We start from the raw sequence: 27,933 nt of genomic DNA, 5'->3' as shown, positions 1-27,933 counted from the left end.
AGGCGCCAAGTCTTCCCCTTGCACCGCCCCCACGTGCTGTGGACCCAGTGCCCTGGCCAGGGTGTTTGGCGGGGTGGGGGAGGGGCTTCTGCAGGCCCATTTCCTGCTCTCCCTCTCCCCCCTGCTGCGGCAGTAGCATACCTAGGGGCCGAGGGGGGTGGCTGGGCCCTCCTCTGAGGAGCTGCCCCCCCCCATATCCCTGGCAGCTGCCCCTCTCCCAAGTGGGCCCAGTGGTGCCCTGCTGTCTGGAGCCATGCCACTCACAGCCCCCAGCAGGGCCATGCGGCGGCCACTCCCCCTTCTGACCCCGCCCCCTCCCACGTGGGCCCGGTAGTGCCTTGGCCATAGAGCACGCAAAGCAGGTGAGAGGGAGTGGCCGCCGCATGACTTCTGGTCAGGGCCAGTGGCATGCTGACCCAGCCCCTCCCGTCCTCTCGGCCCTGCTCTGGGCGCATCTAGGGAGTTACGGGGACCCCGGGCGCACAGGGGCCAAGCAGCCTTCCTCAGCTGCTTTGTGTTGGCTCCAGTCGGGACAGGGCACTGCTGGGCCCACGTGTCAGAGGGGTGGGGCTGGAAGAGGGGAATGGCTGCCACACGGCCCTGTTTGGGGCTGGAAGCAGCACAGTGTGCTGCTCAAAATCATCGTGCGTGCCACAGGTTGCCACTCCCTGCTCTACAGCCTCCTCCTGTCAACAGAAAAAGCTACATCCGGAATCTCATTGTTCTCCCTGTTGTTGAAAATGACACATCCCTGGTGGGCTTTAGCTGATTGGAAAGAAACTTAGTCCCTTTCTTGGAGTGTGACAGTCAGGATGAGCAGCCGAGAGTTGCACAAGTTCCATGTTCTGTCCATCTGTTATGGAACAGCTCATGAGCAAAATCTAAATGTACAGACAGCTGTCATTAAGACTTTTTATGTAAATGTTTATGCACATCATATCCAAACTCAATGCACAGTAAAATACTGGTGGGTCAGCTGATTCTAGTGTTTTAGAAACGGATGGCATTGAAAAGGCCATTGATAACAGTTTATCAATACCAGCCTTTTTGTCTCACAGAATGCTGCTCTTTGGTACTTGGTTGATTAACTGAGTAATGCTAAATGTGCCTCTGAAGATTCGGTAGCTCAAAGCAACCTATAACCCTGTAAGACAATCATACAAGATGCTTTAATTTGAAGAGTTTCTCTATCATGCTGATACGCAATCCGTTTTTTTTTTTTTTTATTTAAAAAAAAAAAATGGAGGGAATGTCATTCCCTGTTTCCTTTCTAAAAGAATGGGGGGTTAGATCTCACCTACACGAAGGTTGCCTTTTTCTAGGATCCTGTTCCTTGGCTTTCTCAGGCTGGGCTGGAATCTTTCAGAATTTAGATGGAATGCCTCCAAGGGCTATCTAGGCAGCCTTATGATTCACTGGGTGATACGCTTTGGTCTTCATCAGCACTGAACAAGTATTTAAGCATAGAACTAGGAAATGTTGTACTATGGGGCGGGGGGGAGGTGGTCAGATAATCAGATGAGATGTAAAATCCATGTACTGACCCCTTGTAGGTCACTAAGTTGCATGGGGATAAGTACCGTGTTGTGGCCAAATTCCAGTATGGTGATTGCATTCACTGTACCTACATTTCCCTGGATCTTCTGTTCTTCACAGTAGTTTAGAAGAGAAGTAGAGCTGCGTGCTGCTTAAACAGTTGCTGGGGTTGCTGCATTTCTTTGATCAATGACGTGATCCTAGTGCATAATCCAGATATTGGTTTAAGTTGGTATAATTCTTTTGAATCCTTTGCAGTTAAAGGTCTTTTTTATATTTCCTTATATTTGTTTTAAAAAAGAAATGCCCATCACAGCTGTTTGGGCACTTATATCTATATAGTAAATACATAAAATGCTAAACAAATGTTAACTGAAAATAAACCTTCCACATAAGAATATAAATACACTTTTGTAATCAGCGCTGCAAGGAGCCTCAAACCTCTGACTACAAGTTGCTGACCTCTTGCAATGGATTGTGTATTTCTCTGCACATTGTGTCTGTAGAATAGTTCCAGGGGGTAGCCATGTTAGTCTGTATACAGCAAAAACAACGAGAGTTCTGTGGCACTTTAAAGACTAACACATTTAATATTTGCAGGCATAAGCTTTCGAGAGACTTCAGCTCTCTTCTTCAGATGCAGTAATACAGAAAATAGGTAACACAGAGGCATCTTATAGCTATCCAGGTGCATTGAGAACAATGGGGGAGGTGGAGTCCGATACTTAAGACCTAATGACGACCACTGAGTAGGAGGTGAGAATGGGTGAGCAAAGTAAATTACGTCATTAGGTCTTAAGTACCGAACTCCACCTCCCCATTGTTCTCAATGCACCTGGATAGCTATACGATGCCTCTGTGTTACCTATTTTCTGTATTACTGCATCTGAAGAAGAGAGCTGAAGTCTCTCGAAAGCTTATGCCTGCAAATATTAAATGTGTTAGTCTTTAAAGTGCCACAGAACTCTCGTTGTTTTTCTGTCTGTAGAGGTAGACTTGCCAGTTTGGTTTTGTACACACGTTGACCTTGACACGAAAGCTTCTTACTCCTTGTGTTGACTCCCGAGGTTTGCATGCTGGTTTCATGGTATGACAACAGGTCTGCATTTTGAAAGCCTGTTTGCTTAGGGGCAGTTGCTCTGAAGGTGTGCCCCCTTTTGGTGAAGAGCTGTAATAGCTTTTCTTTGTTGGGCATGTGAGTGTGCTCTGAAGAAGGCAGGTGTCATTTTTGGTAGGGATGTAAAAACAGATGCCAGCTTAAAAATTACACTTCTGAATGAAGGTATTGTCACCTGCTGCTGTTAAAAGCAACACTTGTGCTCGTTACAACTGGATGATTAGAAATTTTTTTCTTCTTGGGCTTGTTTATTTTGTGCGTGTGAGAGCATTTTTTTTGTTTATAGTTACACTGATAGTCAGTTTCTGCTCCTGTCTCAGCAGTATCACGAGAAGATCATATTCTCATGCACTGCTCCAAAGGGGCTAATTTTTCCCCAGGCCCTGGAAAAAGATATTCAGCAGTAACTCGACAATAGAGCTCGAGCTGGATTTAGAGGCAGGCAACCACTTGAGGCTCCGGGTGCTGTTTTTCTTGTTAGCGACAACAAAAAGGGGAAAATAGAATGTTTGAAGTAAAATGTTTCAGGTATTCTGTATGTGGATTCATTTTTCACTAACCTCCTAGAATGTTCTGGACCTTTGTAGAATCTTGTGCAACCTTCCAGACTTTCTGAGAAGTACATTTTCCTCAAACATCCCAGAGTGTTATCATCCATGCCCTTGTGGATATATACAGGGCAGGGCATCACCAGTCAGTCAGTGAGGTATGAGAACAAACTGAAGTGAAGTGAGAACTCAGCTGCAATATTGTGAACATTGTTTTATTGTGTGATTGTGAAAGTGTACTTGTGTTTTAAGACTTGAAGAGTGTAAGTAGTGACTAATAAAAAACATTTAATGAGATGCCAGAGATATCTATTGAACCTCTATCTATGCAACAATGTAAAAGAAATTCTGTTACTGCTTTTGCCATACTTAATACACAGAGTTGACTTTTTAAGACTGTGGAACATAGAATTTTGCGCTCTTGCATATTGCCTGTTTTTCCCTGTAAAAAATAAGATTCCCCCAAAGAAGCTTCTCAGGAGCTCAGTATAGGAAACAAAATGCTCAGTTGCAATCTAGTTTGCATCAAGGGGCAAATATGATGGGAAAATATCCGAAACAGAACAACATAGGACGGGCTTTAGGCAGTAGCTATCGTCCCAGTGCAGAAGAAATTGAGGAGCGAAATGTAAATGATGGAAGTCGTATTACTAAGGAATTTGCAGATTTACCTGAAGATAAAGAATGGAAATGTGAGGAGAGTGATGGAGAATTATCCAGTTTTCCTGGTGGTGTAAAGGACAGTGATGATGAAGAATGTGGCTTACATGTAAAGGAGAGTAACGACAGAGAGAAATCTGGTTTTAGGTAAAAAGGAGAGAAACGATAAAGAAGAAATCAGCCTCACAGGATGACAGAAACAGCAGTGAGAAAAATTGCATACTACAAATTGATTAATCAGATGCTTTATGGCCGGTGAGCCTAAACGCTGCCGCTACTGATCGTACAATTTTGAACAGGCCTGGCAAAATCAAGGATATGATATTTCCAGTAAATGAGCAGAAATTACACGACACTTCTCAACGTCACACCGAGCCAAGTGGAAGCAATTTACCTGTTGGGCGGAGTCCCGGGAAATCCCACCGAGCTGCTCGCCCATACAGGTGATCTTGGAGTACCTGCTCCATTTAAAGCTCCAGGGTCTAGCACTGGCCTCCCTAAAGGTGCACCTGGCGGCCATCTCGGCCTTCTACCAGCCGATGGAAGGGAGGTCATTATTCTCACACCCCATGTCCATCAGGTTCCTTAAAGGGGTGGAGAGGCTGTACCCGCAGGTCCGTGACCCGGTGCCTCCCTGGGACCTGAACCTGGTCCTCGCCATGCTGACAGGACCCGCCTTCGAGCCCATGGCTACATGTCTGCTGCTCTTTCCCTCGTGGAAGGTATCCTTCCTGGTGGCCATCACATTGGCTAGAAGGGTCTCCGAGATAAGGACCTTGACTTCGGAGCCCCCCCCTTTACTGTCTTTTATAAAGATAAGGTGCGACTGAGACTGCACCCAGCTTTCCTGGCCAAGGTGATGTCCCAGTTTCATTATAACCAGAATATCTTCCTCCCCATGTTTTTTTTTCTTAAACCACACAGTTCGGAGGAGGAACGGAGATGGCACTCGCTGGACATGAGACGAGCCCTGGACCCCTACATCAAGTGGACCCGACCGTTCCAGAAGTCGACGCAGCTGTTCGTGGCCGTGGCAGACGGGATAAAGGGCTCACCCGTTTCCACCCAGCGCATCTCCACCTGGATCGCTGCTTGTATCAGGACCTGTTATGAGCGGGTGAAGGTGTCGCTTCCAGGAGCTGTGTCAGCGCACTCAACCAGAGCCCAGGCCTTGGCAGTGGCCTTCCTAGAAAGAGTGCCCCTGCAGGACATCTGCAAAGCAGCTACCTGGTTGTCGGTGCACACCTTCACGTCCCACTATGCCATCGTGCAGCAGGCGAGAGAGGATGCGGGCTGCGGCAGGGCCGTGCTGATGAGAGCAGCTCGCCGCTGACTCCTACCCACCTCCGAAGTAGGGCTATTTAATCACCTATATTGGAATGGATATGAGCAATCACTCAAAGTAGAAAACAGGGTTACTTACCAGTAACTGCTGTTCTTCGAGATGTGTTGCTCATATCCATTCCACACCCACCCTCCGTCCCCGCTGTCGGAGTCGGCAGAAAGAAGGGACTGAAGGCCCACGGGGTCGGCCGCGCCCTATGTACCACGGCATGAGCACAGTTCTCCAGGGGGCACCTAAGCCGACCCTGCACGGCTTGTTAAGGGGAAAAAAGTTCCGGGAATCAGTGCACGGGGCGCGCACACACCTATAATGGAATGGACACGAGCAACACATCTCAAAGAACAAGTTACTGGTAAGTGACCCTGTTTTTCTATAAGCTCAGAAAGAACTAATTTATTTTTATTTGCTTTTATGTGATATGAATAAATACAGATTTACAGATCCTAGTGTGCAAATTTATAATCTTATATGTCCAGGGTAAATCATGCAGGCAAATCGTGCATCAAAGTCGTTAAATGGGCTACAGATGCAATTAAAAAATAAGGCATTCAAAAATTTAACCAATGGGCCCTGATCAGAGCTGCAGCTGTTCCGGAGCTTGGGGCAAGGAGGATGTATCTATCTATCTTTCTCCAGGTGCGTGCATATGGCTAGGGATCACCAGGAGTCTGGTGAATGAGTGGGTGTGTCTGGGGAGCCCCCTTTACTTCTAGATAGCATGATAGCAATGGGAGCCTGGTGGTGAGGAGGTGCAATAAAGAAAATATGGTTAATTGGCTACAAGGTGCAGTAAATGATTACTTTGTTACTGTGGTGGTTCTTGGGGCACCCAGGACTGTAAGTCACTTTATTATCAGCCGCCTCCGGCAGGAGGGTGTCTATCTTGTTATGGTTTGGTGTCATCTTCTTGACACCACCAGCCTTTCAGCCCCTCAAGCACCCACCTCTGGGTTATGCCAGCCCTAACTGCACCTTGCAGGTTAACAATAGGAGCACCCCAACCCTCAAATCTCTTGGGATCATTCCCCTGGGATATCCAGCTCCTAACTCCCAGCAGTGTGCTCCAGCTTACCAGTTTTATCTCCAACTACCGCACTTGTGAGCACTTCTATTAAAATAAAAGTAAGTGTATTTAAGAAAGAACAAAGATTTAACTAGGAACAAGAGAAAGTGATGGAAACAACTGGTTGCAAAACAAAATAAAACGTGAACGTGGGCCTACACTTATCAATAGTTACCTTTTCTGTCTAAGAAAGTAGCTTTCTCCCCAAAGTTCAGTCCCTTGTGGAGTTGGCTGGTTTCACAAGAACCAGGATCCAAAAGTTATTAAAAGTCTCCTGATCATTATGAGGTTTTCTCAGTGAGGAGATCCAGAGTGCTTTTCCTTACACTGTTCTACTGAAACAGTCTTTTGTCTTTATTCGTAGCCCAAGAGATCTCCTGCCTGCTATAATGGTCTTTTTCACCTCCAAGTGGTTTCAGTCATTTGCCATTGTCTTGGATGGTTTTCCATTGACTGTTCTGGGGTGTGGCAAGGGTAGACAATTAATAGATTTTTAAGGCCAGAATGGACCGTTGTGATCATCTAGTCTGACCTCCTGTGTAACACAGGCCATAGTACTTCCTTCAAATAATTCCTAGAGCATATTTTTTTTTTTTTTTTTTTTTTAAATCCACTCCTGATTTAAAAATTCAGTGATGGAGAATCCACCATAACCATGGGTCAATTGTTCCAATGGTTAATTCTTCGTTTAAAATTAACACCTTATTTCCTCTCTAAATTTGTCTAGCTTCAACCTCTAGCCATTGCATTGTTAGACCTTTCTCTACTAGGTTGAAGAGCTCACTATCCAATATTTGTTCCCCATGCATATACTTAGAGTAATCAAGTCATCTTTTAACCTTCTTTTATAGATTGAGTTCCTTGTGTGTATCAATATGAGACACATTTTCTAATCCCTTAATCATTCTCTGGCTTTTCTCTGAACCCTCCCCAATTTATCAACATTCCTTTTGAATTGTGAACACCAGAACTGGACACGGTATTCCAGCAGCAATGCCAACTACAGAGATAAAATAACCTCTCTACTCCTATTTGTGGTTCATCTGTTTATGCGTTCCAGGACTGCATTAGTTCCTGACATGATGCTGTGGTGAAAAGAGCTCAGGTTTGACTGATTATAGAACCTTGAGTTACCTGGCCAGCTGTGTAGGGAGAAGTGAAAACTCCCTCTTGCTTGAATGGGTCATCAACAAGACTCGGTATGCCTGGTGACTAATTTTTACTCCAAGTTCATAAACATTACTTTTGATATAAATACATTATTCCTTAAATATTATCTGTACATACATCTCACAAAGATTGAGTCTTGGCAAGTTATGAGCTTTCTGTACATAACTTGTTACTCTGTGGGTAAATCTCCTGTTTGGTGTAGTGAGTTTGTCAGGTCTGAGGTGAGAATTGTTGGCAAAGAATGGGGCCATGGAGCCTCTGTGCTATGGTTATATAAGCTTGTTTAAAAAGAAATGATTGTTTAGTAGTTACAAAGATGGCAAAAGAAAATAAGAGGAAAACTTTGAAGGGGTTGAGTCATTAACCTTGACTAGGTCAGCCCTAAACTGCCTCATCTGGTTTTAGATAAGGTCAAATAATCAGCAGTGATATCACTTGTCTTTATACATTGTAATAAACAGGCTTTTTATGGGTTTCTTTGACAGTTTTTTCTTACCCCTCCCACACCATGATGGGAGGGTATCTCCCAAGGTCATATTGTAAGTATTTGGCTATTGCTTATAACTGTATTGTTGCTAGGATATAAACTGTGTGTATATGCTTGTATTTTGGATGTAGCCAACCACCAAGTGACTGTGGACTAATAAAGAAAAGCTTGTGTGGAAACTGAGTTGTGGTAAACTAGTAAAATTTCCAAAACAGAGGCACATTGCATCCTACAACGTTGCAGCCTGCTATGTTTGCTAAGCCATTCCCAGTCTCTGTTGTTCTCCAACATGGTATTTTAAAACAGTTAAAATTAAATATTGCCAATGCTGCATCCATTGCAGATAGTAAAACTTGCGGACTTGTCTAATCCATTAATTGCGTTATGGACTCAGACTTCTCAAGAGGCTTACATAAATTCATCTGGTATCCCAGAGTGCTGAATTTTACATTTTGAGCTGAGTTAACTGAAATATGTAAAATCGCAAGTATGCAAAGGTTTCCCTGTGGACTGATTATCCAAGAAGACTCCAGTGCATTGCTTGTTCCAGTCAGTACATACATTAACCTGAGCTGCTGAAATATGTCCTTGAAAAATAAGAAAACACTGCACTCGTTTAGGCCGGTATTTCATGTGCTGCTGCTGCACAGAGAGCAGAGGGTGAGGCAATTGTAGAGCATATCCCTACAGCTGACCCACATCAATGATGCTGATGCAGAAACAAGGAAGTAAACAAAATTCCATGTTAATTTTAAGCTCCATTAGAAATACCGGGTATGACAGCAATGGCAATTTCCTGTCATATCTTTGGGAGATCCCACTGCATTCAGTTTAGGTATCGTGGCCCAGGGTTTGTATGTAATTCCATAGGGAAGGATAACAGTTTCTCTGGGAGCTAAGAACAGTGTGTGTGAGGGTGTGATTAGGAGAATTCATTCAGATTGTAGCATCCCCGGTGAGGCTGAGATGTAGTAGTTCAAATTGGATTCTCCGGAGACCAACAGACAAAGAAAAGACTTCTGGATAAATAGGTGAATTTAAACTGACTCAGGGCCTGTTTGCTGATCCAGCAAACAGACAGGAGCATCTGTCCAAGGAAGGGCCCCAAACTTTAGGGAAAAATTGGGAGGACAGACACCTATGAGAACCTAAGGTTGGAGTTGGGATGACTCCCGGAAAGCTTTTGTGGGTGGGTGGGTGGATGGGTTCCTTTATTGTTTTTAAATAATGCTTTCACCTTAAGAGTAAATGTGCTTGCTTACAGAGAGGTGTGTGATAACTTTTAGCTGTGGACAAATACATTGTTTAAGCCTCTGGAGAGAGAGTGTGGCACAGAGGCTGGCATAGGATGGCTTGCTGGGGATATCACAGTGTAGGCTGGGAACTGTGAAGTTGGAAAAACACCAGTCAGGAGGAGAGAGACTCAGATCTCTGCCCAAGAGAGGGGCCTGCTGAGGAGCCAGCACCTTGCATGGGTACCCTCGAGGGACCATGGAGGGAGAATACAGGTGCAGTTGCCCTGAACTGTGACACACATGGTGGCAATGGTGGGAATACTGCAGTTGGTCTTGTTGGCAATTCTAAAAGAGAAGCCAGGGGATGATTCTGCCTGGATATTGAACTTCTCTTGGCTTCCTGGTCAAGTCAGTGACACGTTGGCAGGTCAATGGGGAGGAAGCATGCATTGCTGCTGCTCATGTTGAATCCTTTATAGGTACAGAGGACATCGATTTTCCTTGCTGTTAAACTGTTGACTTTATTGGCAGTAGATTCCTTTAGAAGCATTATTTTGGATTTCTTTTTAAGTGCCCATTTCAGACTTTAGTAGACCAGGTTTCACTTAAAGTCTGAAAGTTAGCGTTATCCTCCTCATAAAAAAGAGCCACACATGAAGTTTGATCTAGCTGTGACACTCTTTTCTGGATCTCTACTAGCTTTTAAAATCTAATCCATCCCTGATGTGACAACTCAAATTTGCAGAAGTCTGTCTTTTTTTTTTTTTTTTTAAACAGCCATTCATTCCCTTCATTAACAGTCTTGCACCAGTGATCACATATTTGTTGTCCCCACAGCATATAATTGTGAAGGTTTTACCAAAATTAATCTCCGTTTATATTTGGTCACCACTCAGTGAGTTTACAGCCTTTGAAAATTGCTGTAATGCTGTTTCAGATTGTGTGGTACAGTGGCCTTAATACTCTTAATATTTATTCTAAGTGACAGTTTAGGCCAGAATGTAGACCAGGTGTCACGTTATTTAGTAGAGCATTAGTTTACTTTCCGGCATTGTCAGCCTTAATCAGGATGCAACTAGAATTTTCCAGAAGAGAGGTGTTGCTGTTTACATGACTCTTTGAGTGCGCTCCTCTTTATTACAGAGAGCTCATTTTCTCTATTTAAACTCTTTCTTTCATTGGTTTTCAATGGATATGTGTCTCCACCAGGACTACTTCTTGTAGAGTGATCTATACAAGTTCCTACACACACCACAAATACTAAGCGACCAGACATCCCAGAGATCGTCATGAGACAAGACTCTGCATAACATTTTTACACAGGAAGTGAATACTGTGCAGCTGAAAAGCAGGGGGATTTTAGTAAGGCAGAGTATTTACCCAAGCTGCTTTTGTCCAAGGCGCAGCGTTTATACCGTTGTTGCAAGATGTACCCTAAGTTCTTTAATTGTCACAAGTGGTCAGACCACAGTTATGAATTTATATTTGTAACAAAGAGCAAATCAAAAGAATGATGCTTAAAACACACAGAGAAAAATAAGTCAAAAACTTCCTTTTTAGCCCTCAAACTTCTCATTGGGTTTTCAAGATTGTTACTACTATTAATATACATTAGCTTCAGAAAAACTGGCTGTAAAGGGTGATTTTCCTGGCAGCTCTAAACCTTTGCTCTGTCCTTTGCTTCATAACTGCAGATGGCTTTTGGATATCTTTGAATTGGCAAGCATTGAGCAAGCTTTCCTACTCGGATCCACTCCTGTGTCTAGACTGCTGCTGCAGTTTTTACCTTGGGCTCATTTGTTGGCCCATGACTCAACAAACGAAATGTGATGGGGTTGTGATAAGAATTAAATGTCCATTGTGATGGGCACTGAGACTAACAAACTCATTTCACTTGTGACCAGACTGATATAAAACCATATTACCATGTTGAAAGGCTAGTGCTGGAACTTAGTGCACTGTCTGTTTTCAAAAGTAGTCCTCTAAATGAGAACAAAGGAGGAGTTTCTTGTCTCCAGTGCAGAGATGCCAAGGTGCACATCACAGGTGACTGTGTCAGTTTCATTTTGTGAATGGAAAAAGAATGGATTGCAAAAACAGAGAGAGAGAAGCCATCACTATTGCCATCACCTCAGATGTGATTTCTCAGGTGGCAGTTCCCTCAAAAGAACCTTTTTCTTTTTGTCCGAAGACAGACTGAGAGTACTGCCTCCGAGTAAGGGAATGCAAAGTCCAGACTCCTGGTTTCAACACTGACTGTGGCTCAAGTCACGTACAAGCTCGTGGTGGATGTTTACCCATTTTACTTGAGACCCTAGGAGGAAGGCACTATAGAAGGGCAAATGATGATCTGGAAAGGGGGTTCTGATTTGTTCTTGAAGTTAATATACTGTGTTAAATGAAATGTAATTCTGACTCCCTGGAGAATGATTATCATGGTGTATGTTTCACTGCCTGTCCACAGGAAAGTTATAGCAGTATAAGCTAAGGTGTGAATTTAAACCACCGTAGTTATACAGCCTAATTCTTGTGAGGACACTCTTATTCCAATATAAAGGTGCCTTTTTCTTTGGTTTGGTTTAGTTTGTTACTTTGGATGGTGTTTAAGATAAGGCAATCTCTTATTCTGCCCATAAGGGCAATCATATTGCGATAACTGTATGCACATAACTGGTAAAACTTTTCTATGAAGACCAGCAAAACTTCTGTGTTGTGTGATAGAATGTTATCTGAGTGGCTTTCCCCCACCCTTCTAATCATCTGCATCAGAACCTGTTCAGATGTATGGGGAGGGGAAGCTGTTGGAACCCCTGTGACAACAGGGGTGCACGGAGGAAAAAAAATGGAAATTTCCAATTGGGTAATCCCCAGAGTATCTCTCGTTTATTGCAGTTATTCCTTATAGCTTAGTTTTATGAGCCAAACAATGCTACTTCCTTTGAGTGACTGTTTCACAGCCTAATCGATCTCACTATCAAGAAGGTATCACAGGCTACCAGATCTCAAAAGTGGCTTTCACATTGGTATGTTACATGAAAGATTCCTTGTGATTTGAGATTCCAAGCCTCTTGGGGTGTGAGAAATTGCACATTGTCATTGCTCACACTCAAACAGAAAGGGGGAATGAAGGTAAGGTTGGAGACATAATTGAAAACTGTTGCTGTTCTTTTGATATGGAACGGAATTGGCTTGTTTTTCAAGACCACATTTATTTCAGTTACAGCTGGTTTTTCTCAGTTACTTCGCCAATGGTGTTTACCATATTCAAGCTCTAGTCTGCTCCCATGAAAGTCAGTGGGCTCAGGATTAGGCCAAATCTTTAGATCAGTCTAGCAGGGTGGAAACAGCGCAGCATTCTGTCATGGGGAGGTTTTCAGTTTGAGGTGCAGGCTTGCCCCTGTGCTGGTGGGATCTGGAAAGCACTCAGCCCCTATGATTGAGACAGCACTATCTGTTTTGCTTCCTCTGTCAGGAGCAGTTTTGATGGTCAGCTCTCCTCCTCTGGAGAGGTGTCTGATGAGGTCCTCAGTGGAGTGCAGAAGTACAAAGTGGAAGTGGTGGTGGTGGTAGCCTATCAGCCAGGCTTGGAGGAGCCCTCTGGGGCAATCTGGTGTCTTTATATGGTTAAATCCATAAATACTGTTCTAATAATTAGGAACTGCCTGAAGTATGAATTAATCACATCTGGCATGTGGCATGTATAAATGAGAGAACATACTCAATGGCCCACTGTGCTGCTCATTTTTTATATGAATCTGACTCCAAGATGAGGCGCTCTAAACACTTCCGAGAGCTACTGTATCTTCAAGGGAATGTTCAATTCATCATGCAACTGATTGTCATCTGACCTAGGTTTTGTTTAACATTGTCTTGCTGATCATTCTTCTAAAGCTGGTAAGCCTTGATGTGTGGCCTTGGTCTAAAGTAAGCACTGGTTGACTAATCTAAGTTACTTGGGCAGCTTTGTAAGAATTCTCAGTGAAACAAGGTCTTCGGAAAGATAAGCCCCTACTTGTTAAACAATGACATAGCCCCCCTGATTTTCACCCTCCTCATCTTTTATATTTGAGCGCATTGCTAAGCCTTGTAATTAGTTAAATCTGCTCCTATAATCAAAAGCTATCTACACACTCCAGTGCTCTGTGACGATTTCAAAGATTTAAGTGATTAACTTGGCGGAGGCAGTGGGTGGCTAATTGGATAAGCTTTAATCTTCACACCACCAAAGTGAAACATCGTAAGATCAGAGGAAGTAGGAAGTTATGCAGTCCTGTGTGAGAAGGTAGTTACCAAACATGTCAAAAAGATTATTCTAACAAGCAGACCAGTTGTCATGGCCAAAACTAGAAGAATAGGGTGGATTATTAGAAGAGAGACAGTGCCACAAATTGGTCCAAATTTGCTTGTGTTGGCTTTTTAAAATGGCAGATATATTTACATTCTTGCTAGCAAGCTGCTGGAGCAGAGAGATTTACATATTCCTCTCACTTTATTTTGCCAATATCAGATTTATCAATTTTTTTGGTATTATGTGTATTCTCTCTTTGAACTACCAAATAGGGTAGTTTTTAAATGTCTTTAGACACTCCAATGTGTGATGCTTTTATTTTGTTTGGCTTGTAGCAGTAATCGTGAACTCTGTGTGAACTATACAGGGTACTTAGGGTTCATCGCTGCATTGTGGAGTTAATCTAGAAAAAAACATTTATTGGGTTTTACGTATCCCTATGAAATCAAAACTTGCTTCACCGCCATGTCAATAAATATACCTAAGTTTGTATGGAAGCTTAAAGCTGAAATACAAACCACCAATTGTTCTAAATGTGTTTGAAAGCAGGCTGCTGTGCAATACCTGTCTGTATTGACCATGCTGGGAATTTGTGAGATATCATAAGCTAGAATAAGCACTTAGTCCTGAATGAGCAAAATTCATTATCTAATCCTGGCAAATTCTTTACTTTCAACAAAAGATAAAATTTGATAAATACTGAAACTTTTAAAAGTGAGAGCAGGTGTTAAGTGTGTTCTCCAGTATCATTTGGGAAGAGGGTGTCCTATGAAATCTACTGTGTAGCAGAGAAATGCAAAGGGGTGTGCGTGTGTAGCCTTGATTTATAGGGAGCTGTGAATTCACACTGAGAAGGAATGTTAAAATATTTTACAGCAGTGGTGGTTCCATTCGTAGCCAGCAGATGTCTCTAGCTTACTGCAAATCCTCACTGAGTAGCTACACCCCGCTCCTGAACTTTGCTGAAATGAATGACCCTTCCTCAATGTTTTTTGGCAAAACCCCTTCACCGAAAACATACAACTCAGTTTGGTTACTTACGCTGATGTTTTCCACAGTTAACTTATTATGTGTTTGTTTTATAGAAGCCCCAAACTCTGTGAGAGTATGCAAGTTTGAACTGTACTTCGTTCATTTCAAAACATAAAACTACATGAACTGATGCAGATTTTTTTATTTTTAATCCTACCCCGAGTTGTAAAGTGTTCAGGTTATTTGAGAGAGAGACACTTGAAACATTTCATGAGATTTTTGGGGCAGGAGTGCTGGGTAGAGTAGTATTTTTGAAATGTCCAGACTGTTCCTTCATTTTAGCTTAACCTACCATTAGTGGGGAGTGTAGGAACGATCTCTGTCTAGGACCCAGTCCTGCAATCTTTCCATACCCCAAATTCCCATCAATTTAAACTGGGAGTTTGGGCGCAAAAGGACTGCAGACTGTACTATATACTCTTACCATACCAGTAAACCGATATGCAGCTGAAAGTAGGGGATTCAGAAATCCTTGGTTGAGTAAATATTTAAGTGGAGAGACTTTTTTAAAAATATTTTACTGCTAGAATTTATATAACTTAATCAATAGGGCACCCTACAAAATTGATTTCCATTGTAACCAGGAAAACCCCGGTAATGCTAAAACTAATGGCCCTATGTCATAATTCAATTATTTAAAAAAGATTATCGTTCCAATTAAGAGTGCTATTGTCTGATTTCTTGTGCCCACTTATGTCAAACCACAAAATGTAGAGAAGTAACTGTCTGATTTCCTTCTCCATAGTTGCTTTTTTGGTCCTCACTTACCAGACTTCCTCAGAGTCAGAGAATCAGTTTGTCTAATCTTCATCCATACCAGTGGACTGAGCCATTGTGATGTTAGCTGTATGTATACAGCGCCGCTTGAGTCTTAGAACTCTGCATCTTGATTTAAAAAACAAAATTCTTTACCCTATGGGAAAAAGGGAAATATATATTTTTTTTCACAATTATCACTGTTTTTTTTCATTTTGTCAAAGTTGTCAACAGTCCAAGTTTGTCAAACAGTTGTCAAAGTATATATATTTTTTATATACTTAACATGCAAGCAGTGTAGTTAGATGCATATCATTGAAGATTAGGGTTGAAAGGGACGTCAGGAGGTATCTAGTCCAACCCCCGGCTGAGAGCAGGACCAACCCCAACTAAATCATTCCAGCCAGGGCTTTGTCAAGCTGGGCCTTAAAAACCTCTAAGGATGGAGATTCCAGCAGGTTCCTAGATAGCCCATTGTAGTGCTTCACCACCCTCCTAGTGAAAAAGTTTTTCCTGATATCCAGCCTAGACCTCCCCAACTGCAACTTGAAACTATTGCTCCTAGTTCTGTCATCTACTACCACTGAGAACAGCCTAGCTCCATCCTCCTGGAACCCCTCTTCAGGTAGTTAAAGGCTGCTATCAAATCCCCTCTCATTCTTCTCTGCTGAAGACTAAATAAGCCCATAAGTCTTGTGTTCCAGAACCCTAATAATTTTCGTTGCCCTTCCCTGGACTCTCTCCAATTTGTCCACATCCTTTCTGTAGTAGGGGGCCCAAAACGGGACATAATGCTCCTGATGTGGCCTCATCAGTGCCGAATAGAGGAGAATAATCACTTCCCTCGATCTGCTGGCAATGCTGCTACTAATGTAGCCCAATATGCCATTAGCCTTCTTGGCAATAAGGGCACACTGGCATGCTGACTGATATCCAGCTTCTTGTCCACGGTACCCCCCCCCCCAGGTTCATTTCTGCAGTACTGCTGCCTAGCCAGTCAGTCCCCAGTCTGTAGCAGTGCATGGGATTCTTCTGTCCTAAGTGAAGGACTCTGCACTTTTCCTTGTTGAACCTCATCAGATTTCTTTTGGCCCAATCCTCCAATTTGTCTAGGTCACTTTGTATCCTATCCCTACCCTCCAGCGTATCTACTACTCTCCCTAGTTTAGTGTCATCTGCAAACTTGCTGAGGGTGCAATCCACCGCATCCTCCAGATCATTAATGAAGATGTCGAACAAAACTGGCCCCAGGATGAACCCTGGGGCACTCCGCTTGTTACCGGCTGCTAGCTAGATATCAAGCTGTTGATCACTACCTGTTGAGCCTGATGATCTAGCCAGCTTTCCATCCACTTTATAGTCCATTCATCCAACCCAGGCTTCTTTAACTCGCTGATAAGAATACTGTGGGAGACCGTATCAAAAGCTTTGCTAAAGTCAAGGTATATCACATTCACCGCTTTCCCTACATCCCCAGAGCCAGTCATCTGATTATAGAAGGCAATCAAGTTGGTCAGGCATGACTTGTCCTTGGTGAACCCATGCTGACCTTTCTCGATCACCTTCCTCTCCTCCAAGTGCTTCAAAATGGATTCCTTGAGGACCTGCTCCATGATTATATTGCATTACATGTTACACACATTATATTTCATATTACCCGGTGTCCTATAGACACATGGTAAATGTATCTGCTACAAAATCATAGGTTCTAGCTCCCTTTTCTTCAGCTGGTGTAATGTACCCTGTAAGTTATTTTGTCATAACTCAAAAATGAGAGTCCTGTAGCACTTTAAAGACTAACAAATTTAATTTCTGCAGGCATAAGCTTTCGTGGGCTGCAACCCACTTCATCAGATGCAAAAAATAGAAATCAGAAAGGGGGTACATATATACATCCAAGGGTAAGGAACAACAATGGGGAGGGTAGGTGTTAGCAAAGTCCATTCAGTTAGGGTAGCTGAGGCCTGTTCACAACCATTGATTAGAAGGTGAGAATGTGTGAACAGTGACAATTACTTCTTGTAATGAGATAACCATTCCAAGTCCCTATTCAGACCCAGTTTGACTGTGTCAAGTTTGCATATGACTTCCAGCTCTGCAGTTTCTCGCTGAAGTCTGTTTTTGAAGTTTTTTTTGTAGAAGTATGGCAACTTTCAAGTCAGCTACAGTGTGTCCTGGGAGATTGAAGTGCTCTCTGACTGGGTTATGGATGTCACTGTTTTTTATGTCTGATTATACCCCCTCTATGATTTCTTTTTCTTACATCTGGCAAAGTGGGCTGCAGCCTGTGAAAGCTTATGCCTGCAGAAATTAAATTTGTTAATCTTTAAAGTGCTACAGGACTCTCGTTCTTGCTATATACAGACTAACACGGCTACCCCTCTGGAACTTTTTGTCATAACTCAGAAATTGTTCTTTGGCTAATGTGTTTGTGGGGAATTGCATGCAGTATGGCAAGTGTATGTTTTGCAGCTACATGATTGCTAGCCAGTCACTTGTGAGACAAACTGTAGAAGAAACAGCTTTTATTTAAAGGAATTATTTTAAGCTTTAAAAAAACATTTTCAGATCTAGCCTAATGACTGGAGGGGTCAAACGAGGTGTGACGAACCCGTGGCTCCTGGAAGAGACGGAGGAAACTAGAGGGCTTGGCTTTGATGGGATCAGACAGCAGCAGCAGAGAATCATACAAGGTATAAGTGTCTCTGTTTTTATGTAATCTTGGTCAGATCTCAGAGTACTAAAAATCTTTATCATTTTGATTAGATTTGCTGAGAGATCTCAGAACCTTAGGCTCAGAGGTGAAGTCTTTTTGGTCAGTTGCTCCAAGATCCTGGTGTTCTGTTGCAGGAAACTTTCTTGCATTGGCCTTGCCCTTCAAATGCTGCTGCTTTCACATGTTTACAAGAATATCACATTATTAAGGTCAGCGTGAGCAGAGTGTGACCTGACAGTATCATCTTAAAACAGCTCCACAAAATTTCTCCACTCACCCCAACCAAGCAATCCTTTTTTCTACATACATTTTTTCATCATGGTAAATGGTGAGTAGGTTTTGGCTGGGCATGACATGTTTTCAAGGTTTCTTTAAAGTCATGCACAGATAATCCTCTAGGTCTGTTGGGTTCTGATGTGCACACTTCAGCCTACAATATATACACTAGCAGAGTTGAGCATGGCTGCAGTGAAAGAAAGTAGTGTTGTGTTATAACATCAACTCTGTTAGCTGTGCAGCGAGTAACGCTTGGGCACAGCTTGATTTTTTTGTCCTAATGCAGCGAGGTGTTTCAGGACATGCCTAACTTTAAGCATGTCACTAGTCTCCTCGATTTCCACTAAGGCCCCAACTATGGGTATTGTCTTCAGTTGAATTATATGTATGCTTAAGGTTAGACACATCCTAGTGCTTTGAATCATGGCCTTAGCAGATGAGAATTTTATTACAATGACAATATCTGTTTTATGCCTTGATGCTGGATTTTCAAAGGGCTCTTGGAGATTGAGCATCCAAATCCCACTGGGAATTGGGCACCTAGATCCCATTAGGCCCCTTTGAAAAATCCTAGCCTGCATGCTTTAGATGGCAAATGAAGTACCATTATACTCCTAATTACCCAGATACATCCATGTCCCCCAAGCTATGTGGATAAGTGAGAGGGCAGGAACCATTCAAGAGTTCAGCAGTGGGGTGGCCTCACCTGCAGCTGGGGGCTCGTCTGCTACTCACAGTCCTAGCTGAGCGGCTTTGCTCTGCCCCGCCCCGCTCACTCACTCCCATGATAGCAGGTCTGCAGAAATCTTCCTGCACTGCTGCAGGGCCAGTGACACCTGATCCCTGCGGGGCGAGCAGAGATCCCTCCAGCCAGAACTCTGCCCTGCCCTGCCCTTCCCTGCTCTGCCAGGAGTGCAGCCAGGGATCAGCAGTCAGCGGCTCTGCGCCAGCGCAGGAAGCCCTCGGCAGTTCTGCTGTCACAGCTCCACTCGCTCACTGCTGTGACAGCCACCGCAGAGGGCTCCCTGCGCTGCTGCGGGAGCCATTCAGAAGCAGGGTGGCCTCTCCTTGGCCAGGGGCTCCTCTGCTGCTGCCACCTCCTCACAGTCCTGGCCAGGGGTCTGGGCTCTATTATCTAAACCTCTGCTTTATCTGAATCCCTTCCATGGCCCCCCCATGAGAGAAATGTGGGGCACAGGGAAGGGTTTCGGATAGACAGGGATATGCTGCAATACTGTGTGTAGTTCAGTGTTTAAAGTTGGGGATCAAATGAAATAAATCTCTAGAGTTATTTTATTTGAATCTGTACCTGACCTGGTGTGTGGAGTGACAGGTCAGGAGAATAGCATCACCTCTGTTTCGACTGTCGGGAGTCAGCTTTGAACACTGCTAACCTACAGTGGGTACCAGATTGAGCCGTGTGCGTGTGCGCAGGTCACACGGGGCTGTAGAGGTTGTTAGGTGCAGTGTTGGGCATGCAGCACTTTGAGGCAAACAGACTCTGAATGTACAGACCAACCTTTTGACCTCTGCTTCTTTGGTTGCAGTTTAGCAATATCTGGCTCTTCATGCAGCTCTGCCCTACTCCTATGTAGTGTATTTGCCTTTCAACAAGTGGTAAACCACAGCAGTTCTTGCAGTATCCTTTTAATGCCACTTGTGGGCCTCCTTGTAGTGAGAGCTTCAGATCGCAACTGCGGCTCATTTTCGGGGCTGCATGGGGCCCACAGACTGCACTAAGCGAGTACCACAGGTGGCGACTGGGGAGCCTTGACAGAGCGGTGGGGAGCATTTTAAATTGTGGCTGCCCTCTTTATATCCAGCTCTGTTAATGCTCTTGGTCTCGCTCTTCCACACATGCCATATTCTCTGTTTTCCAAAACCTGTTTGAATTCCTTGATGCTTGCATCACCTGTTTGTCTTTTAGTCATGTTAAAAGCTCCTTGGAAAATCAAAAAGGGTAATCAGGGGTCTGTATGTGTGCGCCAGAAATTCATGGGCATTTATGATTAACAGTTGTAGGTTCAATTTCTGGATTTTTTGGGACTCTTGGCTGAATCTCCTGACCAGAGCAGACAAATTAATTACCCATCATTCACATTATTTTTATTGTAGAAAAATGCTGCTGCAGTAGGAATTCATTGTCATGCTGGTGATGTATCTTTTTCTTACTGTAGTTAATTCTCTTTACCCACACAGCAGCTTTTTCCCCCCTATTCTGTCTTCTGTCATAGTTTAACACTCTGGATTAGTTTGCATCCTATCCAACATGCAGCATGGCATATCAGCAGTGGGTTTTATGTGTTTTATTTTCTTGTTTCTGTGCAGAGCAAGATGCTGGGCTTGATGCTCTCTCCTCAGTCTTATCCAGGCAAAAACAAATGGGGCAGGAAATCGGGAATGAACTGGAGGAACAGAATGGTAAGAACAGCAAAAGTTAATGAAATAAGTGAAAAACTATGGTTTTTGTAGCGTATCAAGTTTGTCGGTCCTACAGAAATGCACAGTATACTGCTGCTATTTACACAGTAGCAAGACAATACTGTGAGAGGTTGTGTACCAATAACTGCTTCACAGTCTTCATCAGCTGATAAACTAGTTGATTTACTTTTCTCCTCGTAATACGATGTACGGGATCTCACACTTAATGTAATCATGGCCACCCATAAAGGAAAGAATTAGCTAGTTAGGTTATTTGCAAAGGATGTCTTAGAATGTATGGTAAACAGCAGCATCTCGCCTGACAGTAACCACGTGACTAACTTAACTTTTAGTTTGTCGTCTTTTATTTGATCTCGGATCCCATTAGGGTTCTCCCTTGCTTGGTCTCATTAAGAACTTTTGCCTTTCGTTATTTATTAAATGGCAATGTCTATGGCCAGTGATTAAAGAACAGATGTGTTGCATTACTTGCAAGTGATTTGGATCTTGAGGATTTCATGATATCAAAGGTAGGATCAAATCAAGTGAAATACGAGGATCTGAAAATCTATCTCTTCTTTAGATTATAGTGTCTAACTGGTAAATCTGGTCAGATAAGCCTCTGGGGGCAGGGACCATCTTTTTGTTCTAGGCTTGTATAGCGCTGAGCACAATGAGGTCCTGGTCTGTGACTGGGACTCCTAGGCACTAGGTAATACAAATAATAAATAATCTGCTGTTAAAGATACTATATTAACAACCAAATGACATAAACTGGCTTCCCCCCATGAGAGCAGATCTTCTGGTTTTCTTCATTCCTCTCTACATATAGTAATGGCTGAGTTAGAACTTTGAAAAGTACAGCCACTTTTCTCTGGCATGAAGATTTGGTCTGTATGCTCTATTATTGGACAGTGTGGTGTCTAACCACTGAGAAGGCAAAACCCCCTTTATTTGCCAGTAAACTAGGTGCTTCAATTTGCTTCCTCCCTGAATCAAGTTTCTTCCCTATATTTTGTTAGATGCGATATTAAGTGAGCATTTCCTATTAATGTTTAGATAATATCAATCACAATTGGGTAGCCTCCATCTCAGCTCCCTGAGTAGACTTAATAGTGTAGCTTTCCCTTGTTTGTCTTACATTCGCTCTCTGACCAAACCAGGGATTTGAATATGTTGCCATTTATTCATCCTTCATGTTAGGAAATTGCCTTATGCAAACAGAAAAATTAGGAAAAGATGCTTAGCATAATCAAGTCACCTCTGCCCCATGTGGATAAAGAAATTTTCAATTAAGTATCTAATTTCATAAGTCTTATTTTAAATTATCCATCTTTTTAAAAAAAAAAAATACAAACCAAAACCCATTGATTGCTATTTTTACTCTCAAGTAACAGAATCCTCTGGAGAGGCCAGTTTTCCAATTCTGAATGAAACAACCTTTGACCTCCTTGTAATCTGGAGCATGATCTATATCCTCTTTCCAGTTACTCTAAAAGTGTAGGGGTCTCCAAACTCTTCTGTGCCTCTTTCCTCCTATGTAGCTTTGGGGCTTTGTAGTGTTGGTAACAATAAGAGTATCCCATAGCATTTTTTGTGTAAATCTTTCTAAACAATGAAGCCTCAAAATACCTTGTTGAAGCAGGCAGATTATTTAAACCTATTTTACAGATTGTGAAACTGAGGCACAGATTGGTTTGACTTGTCCTAGCTTCCAGCTGGTATGAGTAGAGCTGACTCCTAGCCCCATGTTCTAGCTACTAGACAACACTGCTTCAAATGTTAGTAAAAATGACAACCATTGTCCAACCATCATCCAAGTGTTCCAAGTGTCACCCATTTGTTGCTGCTGATCTCCCAGAAGATTTGACCAGATTCCATGTTTGAAGGGCAAATGCTGAAACTGCCTGTCAGTTTTTGTTCATTGGTGTCTTAGAATTATACTGAGAATACCTGGCATTTATATAGCGCACTTCATTTGTAGATTTCAAAGCGGTTTGCAAAATTGGGGAAATTGAGCAAATGACTTACCTTCTCTGTGCCACACACTGAATCACTGGCAAAGCTGGACTCGTGCTTTGTTTTCTACTTTATGCTTCCCACAGTATGGGCTCAGTAGCTGTTGCTGGCCTTTCCATGCCACTAGCCTGCTGGAAAAGCTGACATCCCTGGCACATATTAACCAGTGGCTTCCTTCCCTTTGCATATTGTATTTTATTCGCTGTATGTAACTTACACCAGACTTTTCTCAGGCACTTTGCCAATATTTGGTCACTATTATACAATCTAAATGGACAAATGTAACTGCACTGTAGTTTCCACTGTATTCAGAATCCTTTCCTTCTTAAGGCTGAGTGATGATGGCATCATACGTACTTTGGTGAGGCAGCGGAAGTTCATCTTCCTTAAATGCTGCATCAATACTTTTGTATAGGAGTCAAAATTTCCATCAAACTACACATGCCTATGGGAAGCTCATTTTCCGGCTCGCTAAGCTAATCTATCTTGGGTGGTTCTGCCTCCTGTGATTAGGCAAAGGTCTCTTCCTCACTTGTAAATTATTTGGAATTAAATATTTTGTGCTTAAACCTTCTGGAATGTTGCTCTAATATCAGCTGCCTCCTGATTGATCCAGCATCTGACAGTCACTGAGCCACCTCTCTGAATTTTGTTGGTTAAGCATTTCCCAGGCAACCTCATTTTGTTGGCAAAACCACTGTTGCTAAGTGTTCTCTTCCAGCAGCAGTTCAGACAGCCTGCTTTGCTAAGGTTTGTGCTCTTTTCAGTTGATTAGTACTGGCCTACAGGTATTTTTTTCCCTTTAGTTTAATGTCCATTGAGTAGCAGTGCAATCAGAGGTGATCCAGGCCCAGGGTGTGCTGTAGGCATCCCAGATAATTATTGAAGCTATTCCTTAATCATGGTTCATACATGTAAATGCTATTTGTTTTGCTATTTGTTATTTTGTGTTTGCTCTTGTCTGACCAAAAGTGATTAAATGTCATATTTGGAAAGAAGGTCTGACCAACCTGCTGAAGATAGTAGTAATGTATCCAGGGTACTTAAAAGGGTCTTGTGGCATATTGTAAATAGGCTCAGCTGGGGAGGAAAACAAGGGGAGGTGCTAGATATGTTCTTGCCGCAATTGCACTTACAAGAAAGAAGTCTAGATTCACTGTCGATTACAGGGCCTCTCTGACCAGACATGTTAATTTCTTTGACGGCACTCTTGAGTTTTAATGGGATTTCACATCATTCCTTACGTAAGTACTATGGGTAATCCATATTGTAGAAATATGGTGGCTAAATGTCTGTCAGCTGGACTGTATCCCTAGGATTGTTTTTCAGATCTGCTTGGACTTTCAGTGTACGCATGTTAATTTGTGGGAAACTCTAGTGGAGAACAAAACAGAAAAAGGGTACCGAGAGAACTTACTTTTGCTGATGTTCAAAGAATAGACCTAGGAGTCTGATCATCTTGGTTAGCAGTGGGAGGGGTGTGGGATAAATGATGAGGGTTCCAGCATTAGTTCCAAGTTTGACCCTGGAAAATTTTCTGCATATCCTCTTTTATATTTGTGATATGGAAGAAGAAATGCATGGAATAAAGCAAGTAAGTGGCCTCTGGCCCTTTTGATGAGGCAATCAAATATAAAGTACAATAATTTTTTGGGAATGCTTTCGGAAACTCTGAATGCTGTTTGTTTTACCCTCCTAGAGATGTTATTTTTCACGATGGGATACTCACATGAGAGTACAGTACTGCAAATACATTATTTAAAGTGGATTTGAGGAGTTGTCTGTGTTTGCAGTTAGTGTTTTTATTGGTGAGGAGAATCTTCTAAATGCTGTGGATCGATATAGAGCAGTGGTTCCCAACCCGTGGCCCGCAGGGTCTTTAAGTGGCCCGTCACTTCCCTCCTGCTGGCTGCAGAAGGGAGCTGCTGCCTAAGACCCAGGTAGAGTTCAATGCTGTGGGTCTACAAGACCAGTGCAGGCTCCTTGCTGCACCCAAGGGGACAGGAGGTCAGCGCTCGCATCCCCTGGGTCCAGCAGAGAGCACAGCAAAGCGCTCTGCCTGGGTCCCTAGGCGCTGGAGTCCTTGCTGGAGCCAGAGGGAGGGGAAACACTGATCTCCCGCCCCACTGACTGCAGAAGGGAGTCACTTCCTAGGTACCCAGCAGAGCACATGGGGATACAAGACACATGTGGTTTCCCTGCTGCAGCCAGGGGGATGGGAGATCAGCAAGGAGGCTGCCTCTTCACTGAACTCCTTCCGTCTGGCTGCAGTGGGGGGTCGGGGGAGAGGGTGGCTGCTGGCGGAGCAGCCAGGACCCACCATGCTTGAAGAGGGGCAGGACTCTCAAAATCAGGGTCTTCCGGTTTGGCCTGCACGTAGCAGCTGCCAGGTCTTGTGCTTCAGTGTGTAGTGATAGTCACTCATCTACACTAGTGCTTTGTCTGTGAGTGAGACGTACTGTGAGTAATTTGTTGGTGTAAAATAGTGAATGCAAAAATGGGCATAGTAGCATCAAAATGTTCACTTTAAATATGTTGTGATTTGTAGTTCTTAATGGTGTGTCCATTTTTTTTATGCGCTGTTAGACTGGTGGCCCTTCAGGGTAGTAAAAATGATATTTGTGGCCCTCGAGCCAAAAAGGTTGGGAACTGCTGCTTTAGTGAATAGCCACTATGTTAATAACTAAAATGTTCCAAAGGACAATTTCTGAAATAATTGATCTGTCTTTATTACCTCAATTTAACTTAATAGAACTTCTTTGAATCATTGAAAGTTAAGAAATGTTAAGGATCAAATTAAAAAAAAAAAGTTTATAAAAATCTTAACTCTGAATTTCCAAACATTAAATTTGCTTAAGTACCTACCATCTTTTGCACCACCATCATTGTAACAAATGGGAAAATTCTCTACTAGTGTAAATACATTGGCTTCAGTAGTGTTACACTAGCAGAGAATTTGGCCCAGAGTTGTCTGTAACTACCACAGTTAATGTCCATGCTTATCACCTCCCCTTTATCAATAGTAACGAAAATGCTGTAATTGGAACTTTTTCTTACCAATGTTGCTGTGTTGCAAAGTCCAGAATAGAATCAAGCTTTATGTCTGTATCATTGTAGAGCCCATATATCTAATGGGACTAAATAGGACCAGAATACAACCTGGAATGGATGGCTCAGATTGATGGCAGAGAATTTGTTCATTTTTTCCTCTTGGTCAGCAGTTCAGAACCTAGTTTATTAGTCAACAAAGGCCGTTATTGCTTTCAGGTGTACATGGAATGGGTTGGTTGTGGGCTACAAGATCCCAGTTGGTATTCATTAGCTGACAGTCTGATGTTGAAGATGGAAAGGGAATTGAGACTGACAAGGTGGTTGTTTGCATTCTTTGTTGAGGCAACTTGGTAGGACAGTGTGGAGAAACGTCCCAGTTGCTGCCTCTTCTGTACCCATTGTGTAGACAAATAAGTGTCAGTCTTGAGGGTTGTCAATCCAGCACTTCTCCTGAAAGCTGTAGGGTTACCTATTGCTGAGTCACTTTTTAGTACTTTGTTGATGGATGCTATCAAAACCTCAAACAGACAGAAATGAGCATTTGATTTTTCATCAGTAGGATTTTGGAGGCCTGTAACTAGCCTGGCACACAATGTAGCGTGTGTGTGTGTCACAAAGTACTATCAGTCTTGCACATAATTATTAAATAGATTATAGTAGAGGCCTCAGCTGAGAATAGGGCTGTACATACACACAAAAAGAGACCGTCCCTTTTCTAAATATCTAAATAAGACAAGGCAAATGGTGGGAGAAAGGAAGTATTATCTGTGGCACAGAGAATGTGACTGATCCAGAGCCATACAGGAAATTGTGACGGGTGGAATTGAACCCGGATCTCTCAAAGTCCCACTTCAGTATCTCTCCCAGAAGCCCATCCTTCCTTTCTGGTACAGCTGTTGGCCTCTAACCCACCAAACATTTATATAACACAGATCTCCATTTATAGGTTTTTTTCATGGTTATTATATAATTAATCAGAAAGTGGAATCCTGAAGTGGTTTTACATTTCTGTATATTAAGAGCATTATTTTATAATCAAAACTAATTAGCATTGTACATAGAGGATATGTATGAGTTATGAATACTAAAGAATTGTGGTTGGGGGCATTACCTCATTGTTAACATTAGCTTGGTAAATAAGAATGATTTAAGATAATCTTTGCAAATGTTAACAATCTTGTTTAAACAAGATTTGTTTCTTTCATTTAGAGTCTGATCCCGTAAAACATGGAGTTTCTTCGAAAAGGAGTTGAGTTTTCTCCTCTCCCCTTGTCACTGGGGTTTGAGGATGCTCAGCACGCGCTCAGGAGCTACTCAGCACCTTGCAGGATCAGACTCAAAATAATCTCTTGAGGCACCTGGTTCCAATGTTCAAGTTTAAAATAACCATGACCCCTGGAGTGACTGACCTCAGACAGTACAATTAATTTTTATTTAGCCTCCCTGAGCTTATTGTCTGAGGGCAGAATTGCCTCTGTTAATCACAGAATCTTTCTATAGCTTAATACATGCAGTTTAATTAATATGGGGGGAAAATTAACACCCTGTGTCAGATAACGTTTTTGTCTTGAATCATTTTACTAACAGGCACAGCCTCAGTATCAGATGCAAAAGTTCAGAAATGCCAGAAGTAAGTTTAAACAGGTCCTTTTGTTCATATGATAATCTGAAGATTGTCTTTAATGACATGATCACACACACCATTTTCCTGTAGGGTCCCTTGCTCATTCAGTGTACAGGATGGATGGCGTTCCCTTAAAGAGCAGCTATTTGATATTTAATTTTAGCTTCGTTGCTGAATGTTTTCCCCATTGCCATATTTGCTGCTCAGTATTCAAATCCTGCCCTGAAGACAGAATTACTAATTTCTTATTGGGCTTTTCTGGGACACTCATCACTGAATTATCTGATTAATAAACTTACTTTCAAGGAATCTCAGTGAAGTAAGGAGGTGGCACTATCTCCATGTTACAGAGAAATTAAGGCCACACGTGTCCACTACTTTTGGGTGCCCAATTTGAGATGCGGGAGACCTGAATTTTTCAGGGTACTTGAAACGTTATGTAGCCTCGTTTGTTCAAAGCAGAGCTCCTGTTGATGTCAGCTTGCAACTGTGGGTGCTCAGCATTTCTGCCAGTCAGGCCTATGTTTTCATGTTGGGACCCAAAGAATGAGGAACACACAATTAGCAACCAGCTGTGAAAAGTTGGGTT

At 42.7% G+C, this 27,933-nt stretch overlaps 1 protein-coding gene across 3 annotated transcripts in view; it reads left to right on the top strand.

The window, feature by feature from the left end:
* Positions 1–27,933, top strand: part of STX8 (syntaxin 8) — a 162,776-nt gene that overhangs the window by 17,604 nt on the left and 117,239 nt on the right. For all 3 annotated transcript variants that reach the window (XR_010919611.1, XM_067547766.1, XM_067547765.1), the window contains exons 5-6: positions 17,806–17,930; positions 20,558–20,650. Coding sequence is in view for 2 of the 3 variants with exons in the window: in XM_067547766.1 (XP_067403867.1) it covers positions 17,806–17,930; positions 20,558–20,650 (218 nt within the window). In the remaining variant the exon portion in view is untranslated. The remainder of the gene's footprint in view (positions 1–17,805; positions 17,931–20,557; positions 20,651–27,933) is intronic.

This window comes from Emydura macquarii, unplaced genomic scaffold (genome assembly GCF_026122565.2).
Source record: "Emydura macquarii macquarii isolate MOO-44397 ecotype Brisbane River unplaced genomic scaffold, CSIRO-AGI_Emac_v2 contig_1230, whole genome shotgun sequence".
NCBI lineage: Eukaryota > Metazoa > Chordata > Testudines > Chelidae > Emydura > Emydura macquarii.
This window is presented reverse-complemented; position numbering and strand designations above follow the sequence as displayed.